Below are 19,982 nucleotides of genomic sequence, written 5' to 3' on the forward strand. Positions count from 1 at the left end.
ACAGTACAGCCATGTCACAGATGAGAAAACATTAAGTGACTTCACAACAGGACCCAGCTGAGATTTTTCAAGCTCCCAGCCTGGTGCTGGGGGTTTCACAGCCAATGAGAAATTTCTCAGCCTTGCCATTTTAAGATATGAAATCCTGTTAGAAATTGTTTACATTTTATATTCATCATGGATAAACAATGAAAGCTACTCATATTCAGAGGCAAAGAGCAAATCTCATGCTCGGGAAACCTGATAGACAAGAGGCAGTCTAGTTTCTGTTATTCATGTGACACTCAACTCCTCATCACATTTGTAACACAGTACACAGCTCAAACTTGGAAAAATTTTATAACCCCACTAACAACAAGGATTTTTAGTACATTTGTGATTTCTGTGTAATTCTAGCATACAAGTAATTGGTTTCAATGACTACCATTATTCTTTTAAAGCAAATGACACAAGATAGTACCCTGAAAACAACAATAACAACAAAACATATTGCAAATGTTATTAAAAGAAGTCTTAAAAGTGTTGCTGTGCTTCTTGAAGAAATACTTTTCTTGCAACTTACATCTTTTGATGGCCTTCTCAGCACATCTCCCACCCCACCACCGTTCCTGAGGCCCTGGTTCAGGACGGTGACAATACACATAAGGAGAGTGTCACATGTCCTTTCGATTCCGTCTTCGTATTCTTCATCGGCTATAAAAACACACAAAGTAAGCAATGCAGCAAACTCGTGTTTTTAAAATACACTAGTATCTACTTCTGAAGATCTATTTTTTCATAACTGTGCCATGACACAATTTTCTGAAGTCACATAACATTTTTTTGATCTGGTCACCCATGACTGACACAGACTGATAAAGCCACTAAAATAGTTTCTGCTTCCATTGGTGAAAGATGACAGAATGAGAAGGGTGAATTATAAGAAGTCTAATAGTCATTGTGTATTGTTGTGCTGTGGGGAGAAGAGATTGTGGTAAGATCTCCTGAAAACCCAAGAAGCAAAGGCATTGTAGGAAAAAGAGTACACAAGGAAGCTACACGCACCTGGCTTCAAATTCTAATCTGTTCCTACACTGGGACTTGGGCAAGTTCCTTAACCTCAATAGCCTCATCTGTAAAATGGGAGGCTTGTCTGAGGATTACTCAGAGGACTGTACTTAAGATATGTAAAACAGACCCTGGCCGGTTGGCTCAGTGGTAGAGCATCGGCCTGGTGTGCAGGAGTCTCGGGTTCGATTCCCGGCCAGGGCACATAGGAGAAGCGCCCATCTGCTTCTCCACCCCTCCCCCTCTCCTTCCTCTCTGTCTCTCTCTTTCCCTCCCGCAGCCAAGGTTCCACTGGAGCAAAGTTGGCCCCGGGCGCTGAGGATGGCTCTATGGCCTCTGCCTCAGGCGCTAGAATGGCTCTGGTTGCAACAGAGGGATGCCCCAGATGGGCAGAGCATCACCCCCTGGAGGGTGTGCTGGGTGGATCCCGGTCAGGCGCTTGCAGGAGTCTGTCTGACTGCCTCCCCGTTTCCAGCTTCAGAAAAATACAAAAAAAAAAAAAAAAAAAAGATATGTAAAACACTTTAGACAGAGATTGACAAAATTACAGCAGATATTATTTCATTAATTTGGTTATGGCCTAAGCTTTCTTAACGACCAGCATGGAGCTATGGATAAGAAGTAGAATGTATTTATGTGAACAATTTATTCTGTGCAAATATATTTATGTGAAAATACTTAGGGAGAAATGGGAGAGAGAAAAAGATGTAATACGACAGAAAAATTCCTAGTCTTATTTTGTTGAACAGTAAAGTTACCAAACTTGGTAACAATTTCTCAGTCATTTAAAAGAGTAAAAAAAAAAAAATTCATACTATTTTTAGACACTGGGATCAGGATTTCCTAATATCGAAAAATGAGCAGAAATGTATTTTTCTTGTTACAAAGTTAAAGCAGCACAGTGGCACTGACTTTTGGAATGGTGTAGCTACAGCCTGCCTGTCCAGGCAGGAGTGTAAAAACAAGCAACGTCAAAGGGGGAAAAAATCAGCCTAATTCTGCCTATGTGATCCGTAAACAACAGCCTATCTGATACTTTCTTACAAGACTGATTTCCCTCTTGTGAACTGGCTTTCTTTTTACATCATTTGGATGAGGGATCCCAATCTTTTCACTTTAGTCAGAGCTGTTTCTTTTCAAAACAAGCTCCTGGGAAAGAGGGTTGAGGTCAGTGACATCCAGGCCCCGAATGCAGCAGCAACAGGCTCAGCTGAATCAGTGCTGGGTCAGTTACCTTGGAGGTGAGCTGCAAGGTAATTCTGGTTTAGAAAGTGAAGAAATAAAACTGCTTTTGAAGGAAGGAGAAATGGGGAAGAGGTAGGGTTTTTGGTGGCAGCAGTCAGAGCAGCAGAAGAGACAGGGAGGCAGAGAAAGCAGTGAGAAAACTCAAGTCTGCAAAGTGCCATTTAGGTCCCGGACACCTGCTGCTGGGCTCTAATGTGATGGCTAGGAAGAAGGCAAAGAAAAAGTTACAAATAGGTAGGAGGGTTAAAGAAATTTTTAAAGAGAATTATGGTTAATGAGGTCAGATGGACTATGCCTCTATGTTACTTTGCCATGGTCAGCCATTCAATCAAAGCATTTTTACACCAGTTGGCAGGGTTGGATTCGTTTCTTCCATCAGCAATGTCAGGCATGTGTTTACTAAGGGTTTATTATCAGTACCTGGGAGCCACAGGAAACTGTTCCCATCCCTCCGCAAGAATTCAGAAATAAGGCTGTTTGTTCTTCAACAGGTGAGCTAGTAAAATCCATACACAATTCATGCGATTACCACTGTGAAATAAGTTGGTGGCTATGTACAATGAGAGAATTGGCTTTTTTCATGGCATGTAAACAGGGGGAAATGCCCAGGTCAGGTTAATGCAAGCAACATTCTAGTTAACACGTTACTTCATAACTAGTGCATAGGTGTGCCCGTTTTATACAACAGCATCTCTGATGGTTAATAAGATTTTATCTGTGTGAGATGGATCCACTCATATACTATGCTAGGGCAGCCTGACCAGGCAGTGCTGCAGTGGAAAGAGCACTGGCCTGGGGTGCTGGGGTCCCAGGTGTGAAACCCCAAGGTCGCCGGCTTGAGCACAGGCTCACCAGCTTGAGTGTGGGATCCTAGACATGACCCCATGGTCACAGGCTTGAGCCCACAGGTAGGTCAATGGCTTGAAACCCAAGGTTGCTGGCTTGAGCCCAAGGTCAAAAGGGGTCACCGGCTATTAGACAATAGAGCCAAATATCAATAGTACAACGATTGAAATTTCTTTTGAGAGTCAAATTTTTTAAACTTAAACTATATAGGTAGGTACATTGTTATTAATTTAATTAGGGTACTCCTAAGCTGGCCTTTGCACCTGCACTCGAGAGGCCAAAGGCCAAATGTGGCTTGTGAGCCGCGGTTTGCTGACCACTGACTGGGCTAGGCTGAAGTCTTCACCCTCGCCCCAAGGCACATATGAGAAGCAATCAATGAACAACTAGGGTGTTGCAACTATGAGCCAATGCTTCTCATCTCTCACAGATGTTCAAGATGTCTAACATTTACGAGTCCCTGTCTGTCCCTCTCTTTCTCTCTTACTAATGTGTGTGTGTGTGTGTGTGTGTGTGTGTGTGTGTGTGTGTGTGTTAAGCCAAGTTCCCAGGCCTTCAGTGAAGGCTGGAAGGCAGGACCTGAATCATGGTAAATTCACCTAAGTAAATGCCACCTTGAGGATCCCTATCTACATAATCAGCTGGCTTTCCCAATCCAAATCTGCCTCACTTCACCTACAACAACAACAGCCCTGGGGTTAGGTGCTAGAAATGCAGGTGGGAAGAACTTACATTTCCCAGGAAAGGTAAGCGAGCAGATGAGCAACGGCAGTGCAGATCACAAGATAATGCAGAGGCAGGAAGAATGTGCATCTCATGCCTGGGGTGTCAGGAACAAACATCTTGAGGGATGTAGTGCCTAAGCTGGATCTTGAAAGAGGCATGTTTGCCCATTAAAATCAATGAAGCAAATAAATCCCAGGCAGATAAAATGGGATGAGCAAAGGCAAAGCAGGTATGCAAGCATATGGAGTGTTTGGGGAACTGCAGGTGGACTGGAAGGACTGGCCTTTGGTATACGCAGATGAGTGTGGAAGCTGTGAGAAGCAGACAGAGATCAGATCGGGATAAACTCATACACCAACATGAAGAGTTTAAACCATCTTGAAAGCTATGGAGCGCTACTGGAGGACTTTCAACAGGGCCAAGGTGGTGTACCATCTAGTTGGTGAAATAGTATGAGATAAAACCTGTATTGCAGGTCCTTGAATAACATCATTTTGTTCAACACTGTTTCATTGTAACATTGATCAGATGCCATAGGAACTTCACTCTTGTTTATATCAATTGGCTTATGGTAATATTGGTTTCCTGGGTATGTGTGTGTGTGTGTGTGTATGTGTGCGCGTGCGTGCATGTATTTTTCTGAAGTAAGAAGCAGGGAGGCAGAGAGACAGACTCCCATATGTGCCCGACTGGGATCCACCTGGCATGCCCACCAGGGGGCTGTCCTCTGCCCATCTGGGGCGTTGCTCTGTTGCAACCAGAGCCATTCTAGTACCTGAGGCAGAGGCCACAGAGCCATCCTCAGTGCCTGGGCCAACTTTGCTCCAGTGGAGCCTTGACTGCAGGAGGGGAAGAGAGAGACAGAGAGGAATGAGAGGGGGAAGGGTGGAGAAGCAGATGGACACTTCTCCTGTGTGCTCTGGCTGGGAATCGAACCAGGGACTTCCACATGCTGGGCTGACGCTCTACCACTGAGCCAACCAAAAACTGGTTCCCTTTTATATTGCTTCCAAGAACCTATCGGAAATGTTGAGTGAGACCTTATTGTGAGTATGTAATATGACAAGTTAACAATTTGATAAAAGCCACAGAAGTAGTGAAAAGAGATTAGAATAGGGAGAGAACTTTTAATACCATAGGTAATTAGATGGGAGTCCCTCTAATTAATGTAGACTCCAAGTTTGCTTTGAATGTTCAAGGACTAAGACAGGTATAGTGAGGCACTTTACATGGCATGAGCAGACAGCCCCAGCGGTAGAAAAACAATATTTGCAGCAATGACGAACAGCAAATAAACAGCAGGTGAAGGAGTGGAAGATAAAGCTGGGTGCTCACTGTGAAGCACTCAAGAGCTAGGGTTTTATTGGGCAGGCAATGAACCACGGTAGGAAGAGAAGGATATATTCAAAGCCGTGATTCCTGACAAGTAGTCTAATGGTGAAACAATAGGTGAACCGAAGAAGAGTAAATGAACAGAGGCAGAAAGACCACTTTGAAGGAAGTTGCATTCATTCAGGCATGATGTGCTCTGAGCCTCAGCTCAACAGGGTGAAGACACAGGAAATGGAAAGGGCGAATAAACGGGAGTTGATGGGACTCTCGGCACAAGAGAGAAGGCAGGATTCAGTATCACAGTGAAGCTTCCAGTCAGAGGTGACTTCAGAAAGGATGGTCTCATTAGGTCGTAGACACAGACAATTCAGAAGGAGGAGCTGGAGACAGGGTGTTTTGATGAAGACAAGGAAAGAATCTCAGATGGTTCTTAGCTTATAGGTGAAGAAGATGAGAAAACATTTTAAAAAGGTAGAGATGACAAGAGAGCTGGGAGTGTACTGGGATCCTAGATGAAGAAAGAAAATAATTTAAAGATGGAGATGGTATCAAAAAAAAATGTCAGAGTTACAGAAGGGCCAAAGACAATGGGAAGCAAGAAAAGGAGAAAAGGTCGCTGGATTTAACAATCAGGTCATAGGAAACAAGATTAAGATGGCAGAGTGAAAGAGAAGATGGTTGGGGCAGAAACTGAGGGAGAGAGTATAGCCAGTGTTTTATAGGAAAAGTTGTTACTGAAAGGAAGGAGAATAATGGGATGTCGGCTTGGAGGGATAACAGGATGAAGAGGAAGGTTCAATGAGGACCTAAGAGGAAGAGTGGGAACAGATGGTACAAGGAGATTGCAGATGTAAGAAAAATCATCTAGTGAATGGTGGCAAGGGGGTAATGATGAAAACAGAAGTAGTTATACAAGAAGAGAGCATGACTGTTTACATGCAAAAGGAATTGGTGGAAACAAGACTTTTAATGTGGAGACTTGAAATCAGAACATTGGGACATAAGGTAGAATAAATTCTGGGTATCATAATTATCATCATTACTGATAAACAGCTATAAAATCTTATGCAAAATTATAGTTTTAATATAACCCACAAATATTATACTTGAACCATATGAGACTGAGTTATTCTCATATTCAGTTGAATATTAGTAAAAATAAAGTATTTTTCTTAATTCGTAATAGAAATAAAATGCTTCATATGAAGAAAGGAACAAAAATATACTCTTTTGGCTCTGAAGGACAATCTGGCCAAAATGTCAAAAGTGTTGAGGTTGAGAAATTGGGTTCTATTACAAAGTGTGTTTTATTATAAAGTTTTTTTTTCTTTTTTAAAGCTGGACACACTTGAATAAGAGCATTTAATAGTGCTATTTTTTTCTGCTTTAATAATTACAGTATTCATGTTTTATGGTTTCTTAGAAAGCAAGAGATTTTCATTGAAATATATTTAAAATTTGAGTGCAATTAAAAACATTTTGTTTGTTAGTCTTAAACTTAATCAACTCATAATGGAAATGCTGATTTTTAAAAAAAAATTAGGAAAAAAACCCCAAAACGCTAAGCACTCAGAAGAAAGCCAACATGTAAAATGGCATTAAGGTTGATCAGTTCCTGGTGTTCATCAATCCTTTTTGTTAAAGTGAAACACCAAAGCATGTTACATTTAAATTACTCGTAAATGTTAGACATCTGTGAACTTCCTTTTCTGTACATTCAAAAATTTTTACTTAGAAAATAATCATGACTATATTTTGCAAATTGTTTCAAACAGGCCTTACTTTTCTAAAGAATCAGTTGTTTGGTTTATTTTTTAAGTGGATATTCTTGTCTAGGGAGTTGGAAGGTCTGCAGCAAATGAAATAAAATTTCTTTTTCTGTCTTTTTTCCACCACAGTGGGTTGCCAGTTGCCGTGCTGCTGCTGGACAATGGCCCCAGTGGAGTTGCTGGTGCCTCCTGAGCCTCTCTGCCTCACCTATCCCGATCATGGCGAGGCTCGTTACTGTGATGCGTGTGTGCTGGGCCTTTGTAATGCGGTCCTGCTGTCCACAGGGTAACAAGTCAAGTCCAACACAAATGCCCACTAGGGTTTGCACATTAAAATTTAATCCTGGTCTTAGACATAGAAAAGTTATTGTTAAATCTAAGTGACACATGCCACACAGCAAACACCGGGTTCTAGCTTTTGCTCTACGTTTGCAGTTAAATATGCATGGCCAAAATTTAAAAGGGGCAAGGGCCAGAAGATCCAACCCATGGAATTTTTAATCAGATGAATTTTATTACTTAATAGGTGAAATGCAAAATGAGCACAGGAGAAAGAGTAGATCAATATAGGCATTCCTGTAGTTTTTAATAATGATTTAGGAATGGTCCCTGATTGTGCAAAGCTACTGCCATCATCTCTGGCTCCCAAAGATGTTTCTGTCATACGCTCAGTGCTGAAATTCCTTCACGAGCCTTTCTTCACTACTCCGGGAGCTTTCCCTGAAAAGCCAGACCTGCCTCTCCCCACCGTTACCATCTCAGGTGGAGCCTAGAAAGGATTGGAGACTCTGCCCTGGACAAATATACTTGGCAGGACTGTCTCCATTCGTTCATAGAAAAGAAGGAAGTTACACTCTTTATGTAATATTTCAGGCAAGTAAGAGGTTGTAGAGATTTTTATGGGAAGCCTCTTATGAATTTGTATTCAGAGTTACAAAATAATATCCAAACAAACTCTGTAATACAATGCTGTTTCTCAGCCTCAACACTACTGACATTTTGGACTGGATAACTCTTTGTTGTGAGCGCTGTCCTGTGCACCTGTGGGACACTGAGCAGCATCCCTGGCCCACTCACTAGATGCTAGCAGCATTCCTCCCAGAATGTTGAAAACCAAACAGGTCTCAAGATGTTGCCAAATATTCCCAGGACAGTAAAGGGAAGGGCATCAACTCCAGTGGATAAACATATAATTAGGAATATTTAAGCAATTGACTTCAGAACACAATATGCATAAAGAAAATCTATCCAAGAGGCATGGGTCCCAGCCAGGTGAGCCGTCCAGCCGCACCTCTGGCCAAGACCTCACCAAAATGACGTCTCAAAGAGAACATGTCATGGAAACCATGATGTTCATGTTTAAATTTGCTGGGGGATAAAGGCTATTTAACAAAGGGGAACCTGAGAGTATTCATGGAAAAGGAGTTCCGGCCCTGGCCGGTTGGCTCAGCGGTAGAGCGTCGGCCTGGCGTGCGGGGGACCCGGGTTCGATTCCCAGCCAGGGCACATAGGAGAAGCGCCCATTTGCTTCTCCACCCCCCCCCCTTCCTCTCTGTCTCTCTCTTCCCCTCCTGCAGCCGAGGCTCCATTGGAGCAAAGATGGCCCGGGTGCTGGGGATGGCTCCTTGGCCTCTGCCCCAGGCGCTAGAGTGGCTCTGGTCGCGGCAGAGCGACGCCCCGGAGGGGCAGAGCATCGCCCCCTAGTGGGCAGACCGTAGCCCCTGGTGGGCGTGCCGGGTGGATCCCGGTTGGGCGCATGCGGGAGTCTGTCTGTCTCTTCCCGTTTCCAGCTTCGGAAAAATACAAAAAAAAAAAAAAAAAAAAAAAAAAGAAAGAAAAGAAAAGGAGTTCCCTAAATTTTGGGGAAAATCAAAAGAACCCTCTGGCCATAAACAAATAATAAAGAACCTGGACCAGTGCTGAGACAGCAGAGGGGCTTCCAGAGCTTCTTTTTGCTAACTGCTGGGCTCAGTATCGTGCGCAATGACTATTTTGTAGTTCACAGGAAGCAGAAGGGAAAGAAGTAGGAAGCTCTGAGCGGCTCTCTCGCCCTGATAAAAGTTCTCCCAATGGGTTCTTTAAGGAATCTCTGCCCCATAGTTTCTCCCATAGAAGGATTCCATAAGCAGATTGGGACCTTTATAAAATGTACAAATAAAATCCCACCCTTTTTTTATTTTAATTTTAATTTTTAAGTGAGAGGAGGGGAGATAGTGAGACAGATTCCCACATGCGCCCTGACCAGGATCCACCTGGCAACTCCCGTCTGTAGCTGATGCTCTAATAATCAACTGAGCTGTCCTCAGCGCCTGAAGCTGATGTGCTCACACCAATGAAGCCATCCTCAGCACCTGGGACCAATGCTCAAACCAGTCAAGCCACTGGCTGGAGAAGAGGAAGAGGGAGAGAAGGAGAGGGAGGGAAGAGAAGCAGATGGTCGCTTCTCCTGTGTGCCCTGACCAGGAATTGAACTGACACTCAATCCATTGAGCCAAGTGACCAGGGCAAATCCCACCTCTTTTCAATAAGAGAAGAAAAAGTCCATTTAAACCAGATAAGCTTTTGATTTTTATATTGCTTGTACCCTCTTGCCCTCAATAAGTAAATTTCTTTTTCAGTTCCGAAAAAAAAATTAACCAAGCATTCTCGGGAAAAGAAAACATGATAGGCAGGATTTTAACAAACTCTAAATTTGGGTTAGGGAAGAAATAATTTATAGAAATTGATCCTTTAAGTATGAGATAATAAAACTTAGAAGGTTAAGAGTACAGACTTTGGGCCCCGGTTGGTTGGCTCAGTGATAGAGTGTCGGCCTGGTGTGCGGAGGTTCCGGGTTTGATTCCCGGCCAGGGCACACAGGAGAAGCGTCCATCTGCTTCTCCACCCCTCCCCCTCTCCTTCCTCTCTGTCTCTCTCTTCCCCTCCCGCAGCCAAGGCTCCATTGGAGCAAAGATGCCCCGGGTGCTGGGGATGGCTTTGTGGCCTCTGCCTCAGGCGCTACACTGGCTCTGGTCGCAACAGAGCAAGCCCCCGGATGGGCAGAGCATTGCCCCCTGGTGGATGTGCCGGGTGGATCCCGGTCGGGCGCATGCGGGAGTCTGTCTGACTGCCTCCCCATTTCCAGCTTCAGAAAAATGCAAAAAATAAAAAAATAAAAAAAGAGTACAGACTTTGGAATCAGAGATCTAGACTGATTTACTAGCCAAGTGATCTTCCTTAAAGCCCTTCAGTGTTCTTACCTATAATCTGAGGATAATTAGTGGCATCGATCTAGCCGTATTCCCAGTGACTAGCATGCACTTCTCCCTCCTCTTGGCCTGAGTGGCTCCTTCTCATCCTTCATGACTCAGTTTAAATAACCCCTCCTCAGAAAGCCCTGTTTGATCATCCTACAGCCAGGCTCCCTTGTGCTTACCTATCATAGCACCGCTTGTAGGACTCACCATATTTTATAACTTTGCATGCTTCCTCTATTATTTTATAAGTTCCATAAGGGCCAGGATACATGTTTGTTTACTCAACCGTGTGTCCTGAATATCTAGCAGGGGGGCTGGCCTATAGTATAGGCACAACAAACACTGATGTATGAATGAATGTATGTATAAATGAATACACAAGGTCTTTAAAAATTATTAATACTATTATCATCAGCACCAAATAATGTACCGAACAGACAATGAATTTCCTGTTGTATAAATATATTCACTTCATTTTTTGTTTTCAATGTTAAGGCCAAAATGTCCTTATTAGTGATAGCATATGAAACCATGCCAATAGAATGCCTGGTTGAATATCAAAAATTATTCTGGAAAATTGCAGAAGGGCTAAAATTTGGAGAATGGCACAGAGCCGGGAAGCCATGACCCAGGATATGTGTACACCATGTATGATCTGGAAGATCTCACTCCAGAAGATGGGACTCCAGCCGTCGCTTCACCCTGTCCTCGGAACCTCCAGCTCCCATGCTGGGGGGGAGGGGGCATCGCTAGCTCAACTGCTGGGCTGGGCCCCTTTCTACATGCTCAGCCATCTTCCTAGACTCTGGCAGGAGGAACACTAGCTATGTTGTTGATTCACTGGCAAATATTCTGTTATTAAAAATCAAACCAAACAGTATATTTTCTTTAAAATAAAGAAAATAATTTTAAAGTAACATTAAGATATAAAAAAAAGCAAGGAAAGAACAGGGTTACTATATATACGTAGAGATCACATTGTTAAAATGTTTGCACTAACAAGAAAGAAAAATTTTAAACATATTATTTTTCATACTCTGCTAAGGAGAAAGAATGCTGAATAAAAAAGAAGATAAGTACTGGCAACAATTAATTGAAGTTCAAGGTGCCCAAAAGATCCTAAGAGCTATTTAATTTTACCCAGCTACATAAACTATGTTCAAGGTTTTTAAATTGCTTTCTTGATTTAAAAAAAAAAATCATGAATAATAATAATAAGAGCAGAGGAGCATCTGTACACCTAGATTTGAGATTGTGACAAATTCTGCAAGCTGCTGACAAATGAGCCTGATGCTGGTCCCCAAGACAGCATAAAGGGGATCATCAACGTGAGAGTTGGGGAAGGAGGAACACCAAAAGAAGCCAGTATAGCTTCCTCAAATTGGGGACAAAGTAAACATTATGTATTTGGGGTTGGACAAGGAGGCTTTAAGAAGGAGCTTAATTTTTTCTAAAAGATGGAGAAACATGGGCTAAATGACAATTTACTTAAGACAAGTTTCCATGTGGCTGAAAAACTGTACGGAACGTGGCTATGTCAAGGTGAAGGCACGTGTCCAGAAGCAAGCCAAAGAGCTCTGTCTTGAGCACTATTCTCCACAATATTCCTGACACCTTGAATAAAAATCTTTGAGAGCAGAGGCTGGCAGCTTGTCTTTCTGTAAAAAGGCAGATGACAAATTGGTTTTGTGGGCCATGTATAGTTTCCAGTGCATATTTTTCTTTAAAGAAAAAGCTTAAAAGATGTTATAATCATTCTTAGCCTGAGGTGACAAGTCATATTTCCCTACGGGCCACAGCTTGCCAACCCCTGTTCTACAGTTGATCAAACTTGAGGGTGACATATAAAATACATTGCTTAACAGACTCAGGATCCATAAAGGTACCTAGCACCTTAGAATTGTAAGGGACACGACCCCTAGAGAGCAGCTAGTCAAAAGCTGCCCTATCTGTTCACAGGACAAGCTAGAATAGCCCCTGGATTACAGATTGGCAGAAATAAATGAATGGTTTTGAACATGAAATCTCAAAGTCTCAATTACATGAGTATAGGTTAGGCGTTTATGGCTAGACAGCTGAACAAGTGAAGAATGGCATTTCAGCCACGAGTCAGCCACATAAAGGTCCAGGGTGTGATGGCAAATTCCACGATCCAGAACAAGACACCACCACCCTTCAGCTTCTTGCCCCAGAGTGCTACATTCAGAGTCAGTGCTATAATACGTGAGGAAGGCTGAAGAAATTGCATGGGAAAACTGGAGGCCCAGCACAGGACTTTAGAGCTGCAAAGTAGAATATGGTATAGAGACAAATATACAAAGCCCAGCAAGCTACATAAGCAGAGAATGAGCTGGTTTATTGTTTGGAAGCCTTGACCCAAGAGGTAGGGGAGAAAAAAACTCTTGGTGGCAACTGCTCACAGTGCCTACAGCGGCCGGGGCAGGAAATGCACTCGTGTATTTATTTCTCCCTTTCGGTTATAAAGCATGAAGCACTGAGTTAGTAGAAGGGACTCTCCATTTCTCCAAGCAATAGTCCAGCATCTCAAGGAAAAGGCAGTTCAGGGATGGAGCCCTATCATTTATGGCCAGACAATGTGCTCCCAGATGGAAGTGGGGGAGTCCATCCTTATACTGTGCTTAACTCGTTTTTCCTTCACGGTCCATGAATCTAATTTTGCCCTTCATTAACACAGACTAAATCCATTCATTCATATATATATATATATATATTATATATATATATAATATATATTTATATATATATAATTCTTTAATTACTTAAAGACATATACTCCCTAAACTGTTGTTGCTTCTAGAAACAGGTCATAAATTCCTTTTACAGCTCAGTAAATTTCACATATGCCATAGTTTCCAAACTACTTAGAACAACTAGAGTTTAAAATTATTTTTATATGCATGGTTCCATTTGCTCCACTGGAAGCAGAGAAAGTATTATATTCTCTCTGTCTCTTCCTCCTCCTTCCCTTTCAGGGCAAACAATCTGAACAAAGTCCAGGGAGTTTACATAACATATCTAAGACAGACAGCTAGAAAGTGGCAAGTTCAGGATTACCACCAAGACTTTTGAATTCTGAGCCCATGCATTTCCAGATTCTTTGTTAGAGGTTATTCAGTTAAAAGGGTCTTGATTAGTGTGGTATGGGTTTGCATTACACTGGTGAAGTTTTCAACAGCGTGTACCACAGGGTAAGTTTGATCAATTCTAATGAATAGAAACGATACAAGGAACAGGATGAGGATACAAAATGGCAGATTTGGGAATTGTTTCTCTAGTCGGAAACTTCTTGGTTCTTTTACTCTCCATTCTTCTACTTCAAACCACCATGAAATTACTAGAGCAACTCTCTAAGCAGTAATTACATTCATCAAATAAACATAACTGCGGAAGTATCAAGTTCATACTGTTCTGAAGTCATTTTTACAGACCTGTATTTGAAGCCGGTATCGTGGGTGTACAGTTTTCCTTTTTACATGTTCCCATCAGTGAAGGTAATGTCACAGTAGAAATGTCATTACTTCCTGAAAACAAAGTAGAATATGGTATAGAGACAAATACGCAAATGATAAATGAACACACAATTACAGAGGCAGGTAAATAAAGGCACTACTATTCCAACTAGCTGTGTTTCTAGTCTTTTAGTAAGTTAGCTTGAACCGCTGAAGAGTTCTGCCTATTGAAGTAATTTTATAGAGAATAGGTTCATGGGCCAATCCACTGAAAGCCTTTTATACCTTTTTAAAGTGACTGAGATAAAGTATTAACAATATCATTGTTACCACGTGTAACAATGTTTCTGTGGCCAAAGGCATTTAGGGTTTGGACTTGGAATGCCAGGAACAGTGGGTGCTCCTCAAGCTGTAAGCCATGGGTGGGTCCCTATGGCTGAGACAGACAGTACAGTGGTGGTGGTCTCCTATGGGAAAGGGCAGAAGACTCCTCAGGGAAGCAAGAATCTTCTGCAGGATCCCTGTTCAGGTTCTTCCTTTTTTTCTTTAGTCCCCAAGGATCCATCTGCCTGCTGGCTCACCTGCTATTTACTTGGTTCAGAATGGAACAGAAAAGAGTATCCTTTCTATCTATGTGGGGGAAAAAAGTTTTATGAAAAATATCTTTTGTTGTTAGTAACAAATACAAAGAGAAGAGGTTCCTTCCTCTCAAACCTATTTTTTTTCACATCAAGCCAATAAGGGAAGTCCACAAGACAGAGGGAGGGAGTGAGTTTCTTTTCATATACAGAGAGCTAAAGAACTATTTAAGTGCATTTCTAAACCACACCTTTAAGTAAATGTGGTTCACGGATTACATGCGGGAGGAAGAGGTTAATGGGACCTGGAGTCAGGACAGGTGAGAGGAAGTGGCCCTGCCTGGAGGAGTACTCTGAAGTGGGGAGGCCACACATCTGACCTCCTTCTCTTCTTGTTCCTGGACTTAGGCAAGCACGGGGGGAAAGTGCAGCTACATCACTCGGGTAGAGTGAGTTTCAGGGTCAGAGAAGGAGGGAGGTGAGGATGCTGAGTGTGCTCTGGGAGCCATTCTGTTACGTACTAAATATTTACTGACCCTATGCTAAGCTCTGAGGGCCTCGTAGACCTGACAATCAATTAGGGAACAGAGAGGTACAGTATAATTTTTACTACAGATAAAGTAATGTCAGACATTAGGAGAGGGAGAAATAAATTCTGGAAGGAAAGAAAAGAAGGTGAAAGCTTTTTGAAGAATCCACCTAAAGGAGACATGGAATTGATACATAGGCAGATGAGGTAGGGGAAAGGAACAATTCCTGGTGCAATTTACACGACAAAAGGCAGAGAGACCAGCAAAGCAACAGACAGGGCAGCAGAGTGACCTGAGCTTCCAGCTAACGACTTGGAACAAGCACCTCGCAGCTAGCACCAATGTCAGAAAGGTGTCTGACCTAATGAGAGACAGATGGGAGCAGTGGTCAAAATGACGGACTTGGGCAGGGAGAAGGGAGGCTGAAGGTGGGGACACGACATCAGAGGTTCCCGCAGTATTCTGGGTCAGAGGAAATGAGGGCGACAAACAGGAGGGCGGCCCTGGGAGTGGGGAACAGGGACATGTGTGAGACATTGCCACTTTCACTTAGCAGAACCTTCCCTCCAACTCCTTGGGCTTTTCTGGGACATAGATTCCCCCTGCATGTTGTCAAGTGGAGGCTCCTCCTTCCTCTATCAAGCTGCCGATTCCACTGGTCCTAGAGGTGGGATCCGCACTCTCCTAAATTCCCAATGCTATTTGCAAATAATTCTCCACCCTCCACTCTCATTTGTATCTGTGATGCTCTGGTAATTCAGCCCCAGAACTCTCCAACTCCCATCTCCTGGCTTCTGGATTATAACTTCGCATTCACTGAAGAACCATATACTTACGCATTCTAAATTTCACTTGCTACTTAGGTATACCACCCTCAAATATTCCACTCAACCTGTGGAGTAAAGAGTGTTCAATACTTAAAAGAATACATTTTATGCCCCACATCAACAGACATAATATAAGGCATTGAAGTAAACAAAAAATTAAAAGAAGGATGTTTTCCTAGGGCACGACATCACATTCACAAGCTATGAAATAAAAAATCTCAATCTACGAAGAATCAAGAGTTCAGCATTGCTAGCTGTCCTTGTATGCTAGGTTCATAATGTTGACCGCTTTCTCTTATTTAACAGCTTTTTATACAAATATGCATAATTACTTTAGTAACAAGATTGGACATTTTAGGTCCAGTGTTGCCTATTTTGTAAGCAAAAAGAAAATATATTTTTATATTTCTAAGGAAGATTTTTATATTCATAATATAGTAACACTAACTTTATAAATAACACAATTAGAAATGTTTACTACTAGATTCATAAAGCAGTAACTATTGGAAACATTTGAATTCAGGAATTACAATGCTTTGGTTTCAGACTCACTCCTCACTGAACAATTCAATGTGAGCATGCCTCACAAGTAATTAAAACTTAAAATGTTTTGAGAACAGGTAGTTTATGATTCACAGATAGTTTAGTAAAAAGGAGTTTTGGGGGTATTTATGTATATGAGCTTTTCCTCCAATTATTTACACCTGTCGAACTCTGAAAAAAGTAACATTAAGGAACAAGAAACACAGTAATAAAATATTTCACATTCCCGTGAATAAAGGCTAATACTTAGGTATGATATTCAGTCTCAATTTTAATACTTTTCAATCTATGTATATGATCTTTCTATTTTTATGCTTTGATCACTTAGACTTAAAAGATCTAAATGTCATTTAATTATCCCATAGTCTAAAGAAAGATACTACCAAATAATATTATAATTAAGAAATATTTGTTAAAGGCAGAAAGAATGTGGTCTATAAGGCACTACTAATCAGATCATGCCTTTAAATTTAATGGATCGAGGAGAGAGTGAGCCTTTTTGTGGTTTCCATCCCCTATGACCCAGAGGCAGCCGAATTACCCACAGAAACTAACAGAACTATGATTTCTTCTGTTTTTTAAGTGAGAGGAGGAAGATAGTGAGACAGACTCCCACATGCACCCCAACTGGATCCACTGTCTGGGCCCCTGTCTTGGGCTGATACTCGAATCAACTGAGCTATTTTTAGTGCCTGAGGCTGACGCTGGGGGTCAACCAAACTATCCTCTGCACCAGGAACAATGCTCAGACCAAATGAGCCACTGGCTATGGGAGGGGAAGAGGGAAGGAAAGGGGCAGAGAAGCAGATGGTCACTTCTCTTGTGTGCCCTGACCAGGAATCTAACCTAGGATACCTGCACACCAGACTGACACTCTATCCACTGAGCGAACCAGTCAGGACATAGAACTATGATTTCTATTCAGCAAAGTAGAAGAACAAAGAAATTTAACCAAAATGACAAAAGGTAGAAAAGCAGTAAAAATGACACCTTTAGAAAGCATAGTAAGTATAGTTCAAAATAAGATGGAAAGAATAAGTACTCAAACTACAAGAATTACCGTGAGTATAAATGGATGATGTTTAACCAGTCAGTCAACAAAAGTAAATTACAATTCTGATGGTCATAGACTGAGCTCCTTAATGACAATATTTTGAGTATTTTTCTATCCCACATTTCTTACTATATGATGGTTTCAGTGAGAACATTTATCATTTCCAATTAAGTATAATATGATGTACTATGAGCAACCATGCATAGAATAATGGTTGTAAACAATGTTATATGTTCTTGGGGGAGAGGGGAAGAGGAGGGAAAGCATCCCAAAGCTATTATCCTGCACTGAAATTGTTGACTGTCTTCTGGAATATAGTCATCATTCAAACTTTCTTACTGAGACAGAGCTTAGATGATGTTGCTTGTACAAGGGTATTACTATACACACATTGACAGCTAATATACAGCCTGAAAGTATTTCAATCGTGAGCTCTTAGTAAACCAGAACATGTTTTCAAAGGAATGAAAGAAAACATTTCTTCCATTAGGGTTCATCTGTAATCCTCATAACAAGCTACCTACAAATCATATCTGCCATCAGAGACAGCTCATTCAGTGGTAGAGCAGTACCTGTAATGGGAGTTCTGTTTTTCAGCCTATCCACTTCCATCGTGAAGTCATCCTTCAGAAAAAGGAACCCAATAATGGAAAACAGGTAGACAAGGATGAGTGCGAGGACGGCAGTTAGAATAATAGAGCGGCCATTCCGTGTGACACTTTTTATGACATTGAGCAGGGTCTCTTCTCTGTACACCAAATCAAAAAGCTACAAAAACAAAACAAAACAAAATACCGTAAAACGCAAAGGAGCAAAAGATGAATAAATATAAAGGTCATCACAAATATAAATGCAAGCCATTTTAGTTCAATTGTGAAAAAATAACAACCTAAATGACACCTTAAATAGGAACCAAAGTATGTATTACTGTCCAGTTGAAATGTATTAATAAACTGTTTTTCAATAAAGAGAATTCTAACACAACATGCATCAGTGGGTTTTGCAACCAACACAATTTCAATTGTGTAAGATATGGAAATAGTATGGCTTCAAATTTAAATTTAGAAAAATTATGTTATACTTAACTAACTTCACAACTTATACCTATGTTTTAGTCTTACTGATAATCTGTAGTTGTTTCTGGAATATGTAAAATGGCTAACATGAGAATGCTGAATTAGGTTCACCTAAGTGATGAACAAATGGACAGGCTCATTATATGTACTGTTTAATCAAGTGATTAGACGTGAAATTATGAGAATAATTTTATTAGCCTGTTGCAACAGAAAAGGTATGAAACTTCAAAATATTTGAGAAATGTAGACATCTTTCCTTAATAAAGGGGTATAATGAAGGCAAAATGTATTATTTTAGTATACTTTTGGAATTAAAAATATTTAAAAAACCACATAATTTTGCTAATTCACTTCCTCTAACGGGTTATTGTCCATTATGTGTTTAGTAGTAGAAAACTACACATTAATCACGAACCCAGGTATGTAGTCAACACTAAAAACAACTTTATTTATTGCTATAGAAAATGTTGAAATTATACATTAGCAAATACATGTTTTATTATCAAAAGCTGGTTAAAAGTAATAATTTAACATTCACTTAAGAAAGTCATTAAAACCTATTTGCAAATGACAAGAATTGTTTAAAATTGAAATAATTGAGGTTTGTCTTCTGTCATCTGTGAGTAGTGATTAGAATTTCTAAACTGATTGAAATGATCAGTTAACCTCTCAGAAACACCAGGGCTGTGTACTCTGTTTTTCTGAGTGCTGAGCGTTATACAGTTACTTTCCAATCTAATTGTAATCTTGCAAATAATTGCCCTAAAGTTATTAACTTGTTTGCTCACCTTAGGAAACTGTTACTTTTAATGATGGCAAAACAAACACACAAAAATATGTTTAACTATTTTGCTATCTATCTGCTGAAAGGAGCAGCACTCTCTAGAAATGAAGTCAGCATTCTCCAGTACAGACAAATTAATGCAAATTTAGCTTCTAAGTTACACCAATGCTCTGACTTATTTAACTTATTTAGGCATTTAGTTGACATAGAACATTTTTCTTAACTTTAATTCAATGGTGGCTTAAAGAAAAGGTCTAAACATGAGCTTTAAGTCAGTTCTGAAAGTTTATGGCTTTACAGCGCCCATGGGGTGCTCACAAAAATTGCAATGTTCCTGGCCCCATTCTATCCTCATGGAATCAGAATCTTGAGAATACAGGTGTTGACATTGGTCAGGCTGATTATTCTTTCTGTTTATTTCTAAAATGAATATCTAGAGTGTGGTTTTTATTATTTTGAATAAGGAATTGACATTTGTGGACAAAACTAGGGATGCAGAGTCATATAATTTTAAATATGTTTAAATTCTATTTTGTCATTATGTCCATTACAATTTCCTTCTAGTACTCTAAACATCAAAATGGACTATCTCCTTTTCATAATCAACCCTATGCAAATGAATCAGCATCACTACTGTATAATTTAAAAGATAAAAAACAAGAGGAAAATAAAATTAAAAAATAAGGTTAAGTAACAAAGTAACATTACTATTAATAACTCATAATTGTTCAAACATACTTTTATTTGTTAAATACCTTTACCTTGAAAATGTAAAGATTTACATACATCATTTCACATTATCTTTTTAATAGATCTTGATAATACTATTCTCCCATACTATCCCTATCCATCTTATAGACGAGAAGGTTAAAGTGCATATCACAGTCACGTTAAATGCTGGGTATAAGAGGACTTTACA

The 19,982-nt window shown here is 40.7% G+C and overlaps 1 protein-coding gene and 1 pseudogene across 5 annotated transcripts in view; one reads left to right on the forward strand and one right to left on the reverse strand.

Moving 5' to 3' along the window:
• ITPR2 (inositol 1,4,5-trisphosphate receptor type 2) overlaps positions 1-19,982 on the reverse strand; it is a 525,086-nt gene that overhangs the window by 57,429 nt on the left and 447,675 nt on the right. For all 5 annotated transcript variants that reach the window (XM_066264976.1, XM_066264974.1, XM_066264967.1 and 2 more), the window contains 3 exons: positions 17,776-17,971; positions 13,651-13,743; positions 563-693 (listed from right to left, as the gene is read on the reverse strand). In XM_066264976.1, coding sequence (XP_066121073.1) covers positions 563-693; positions 13,651-13,743; positions 17,776-17,971 — 420 coding nt within the window. The remainder of the gene's footprint in view (positions 1-562; positions 694-13,650; positions 13,744-17,775; positions 17,972-19,982) is intronic.
• LOC136329037 (protein S100-A10-like) lies at positions 8,279-8,992 on the forward strand (annotated as a pseudogene).

This window comes from Saccopteryx bilineata, chromosome 1 (genome assembly GCF_036850765.1).
Source record: "Saccopteryx bilineata isolate mSacBil1 chromosome 1, mSacBil1_pri_phased_curated, whole genome shotgun sequence".
NCBI lineage: Eukaryota > Metazoa > Chordata > Mammalia > Chiroptera > Emballonuridae > Saccopteryx > Saccopteryx bilineata.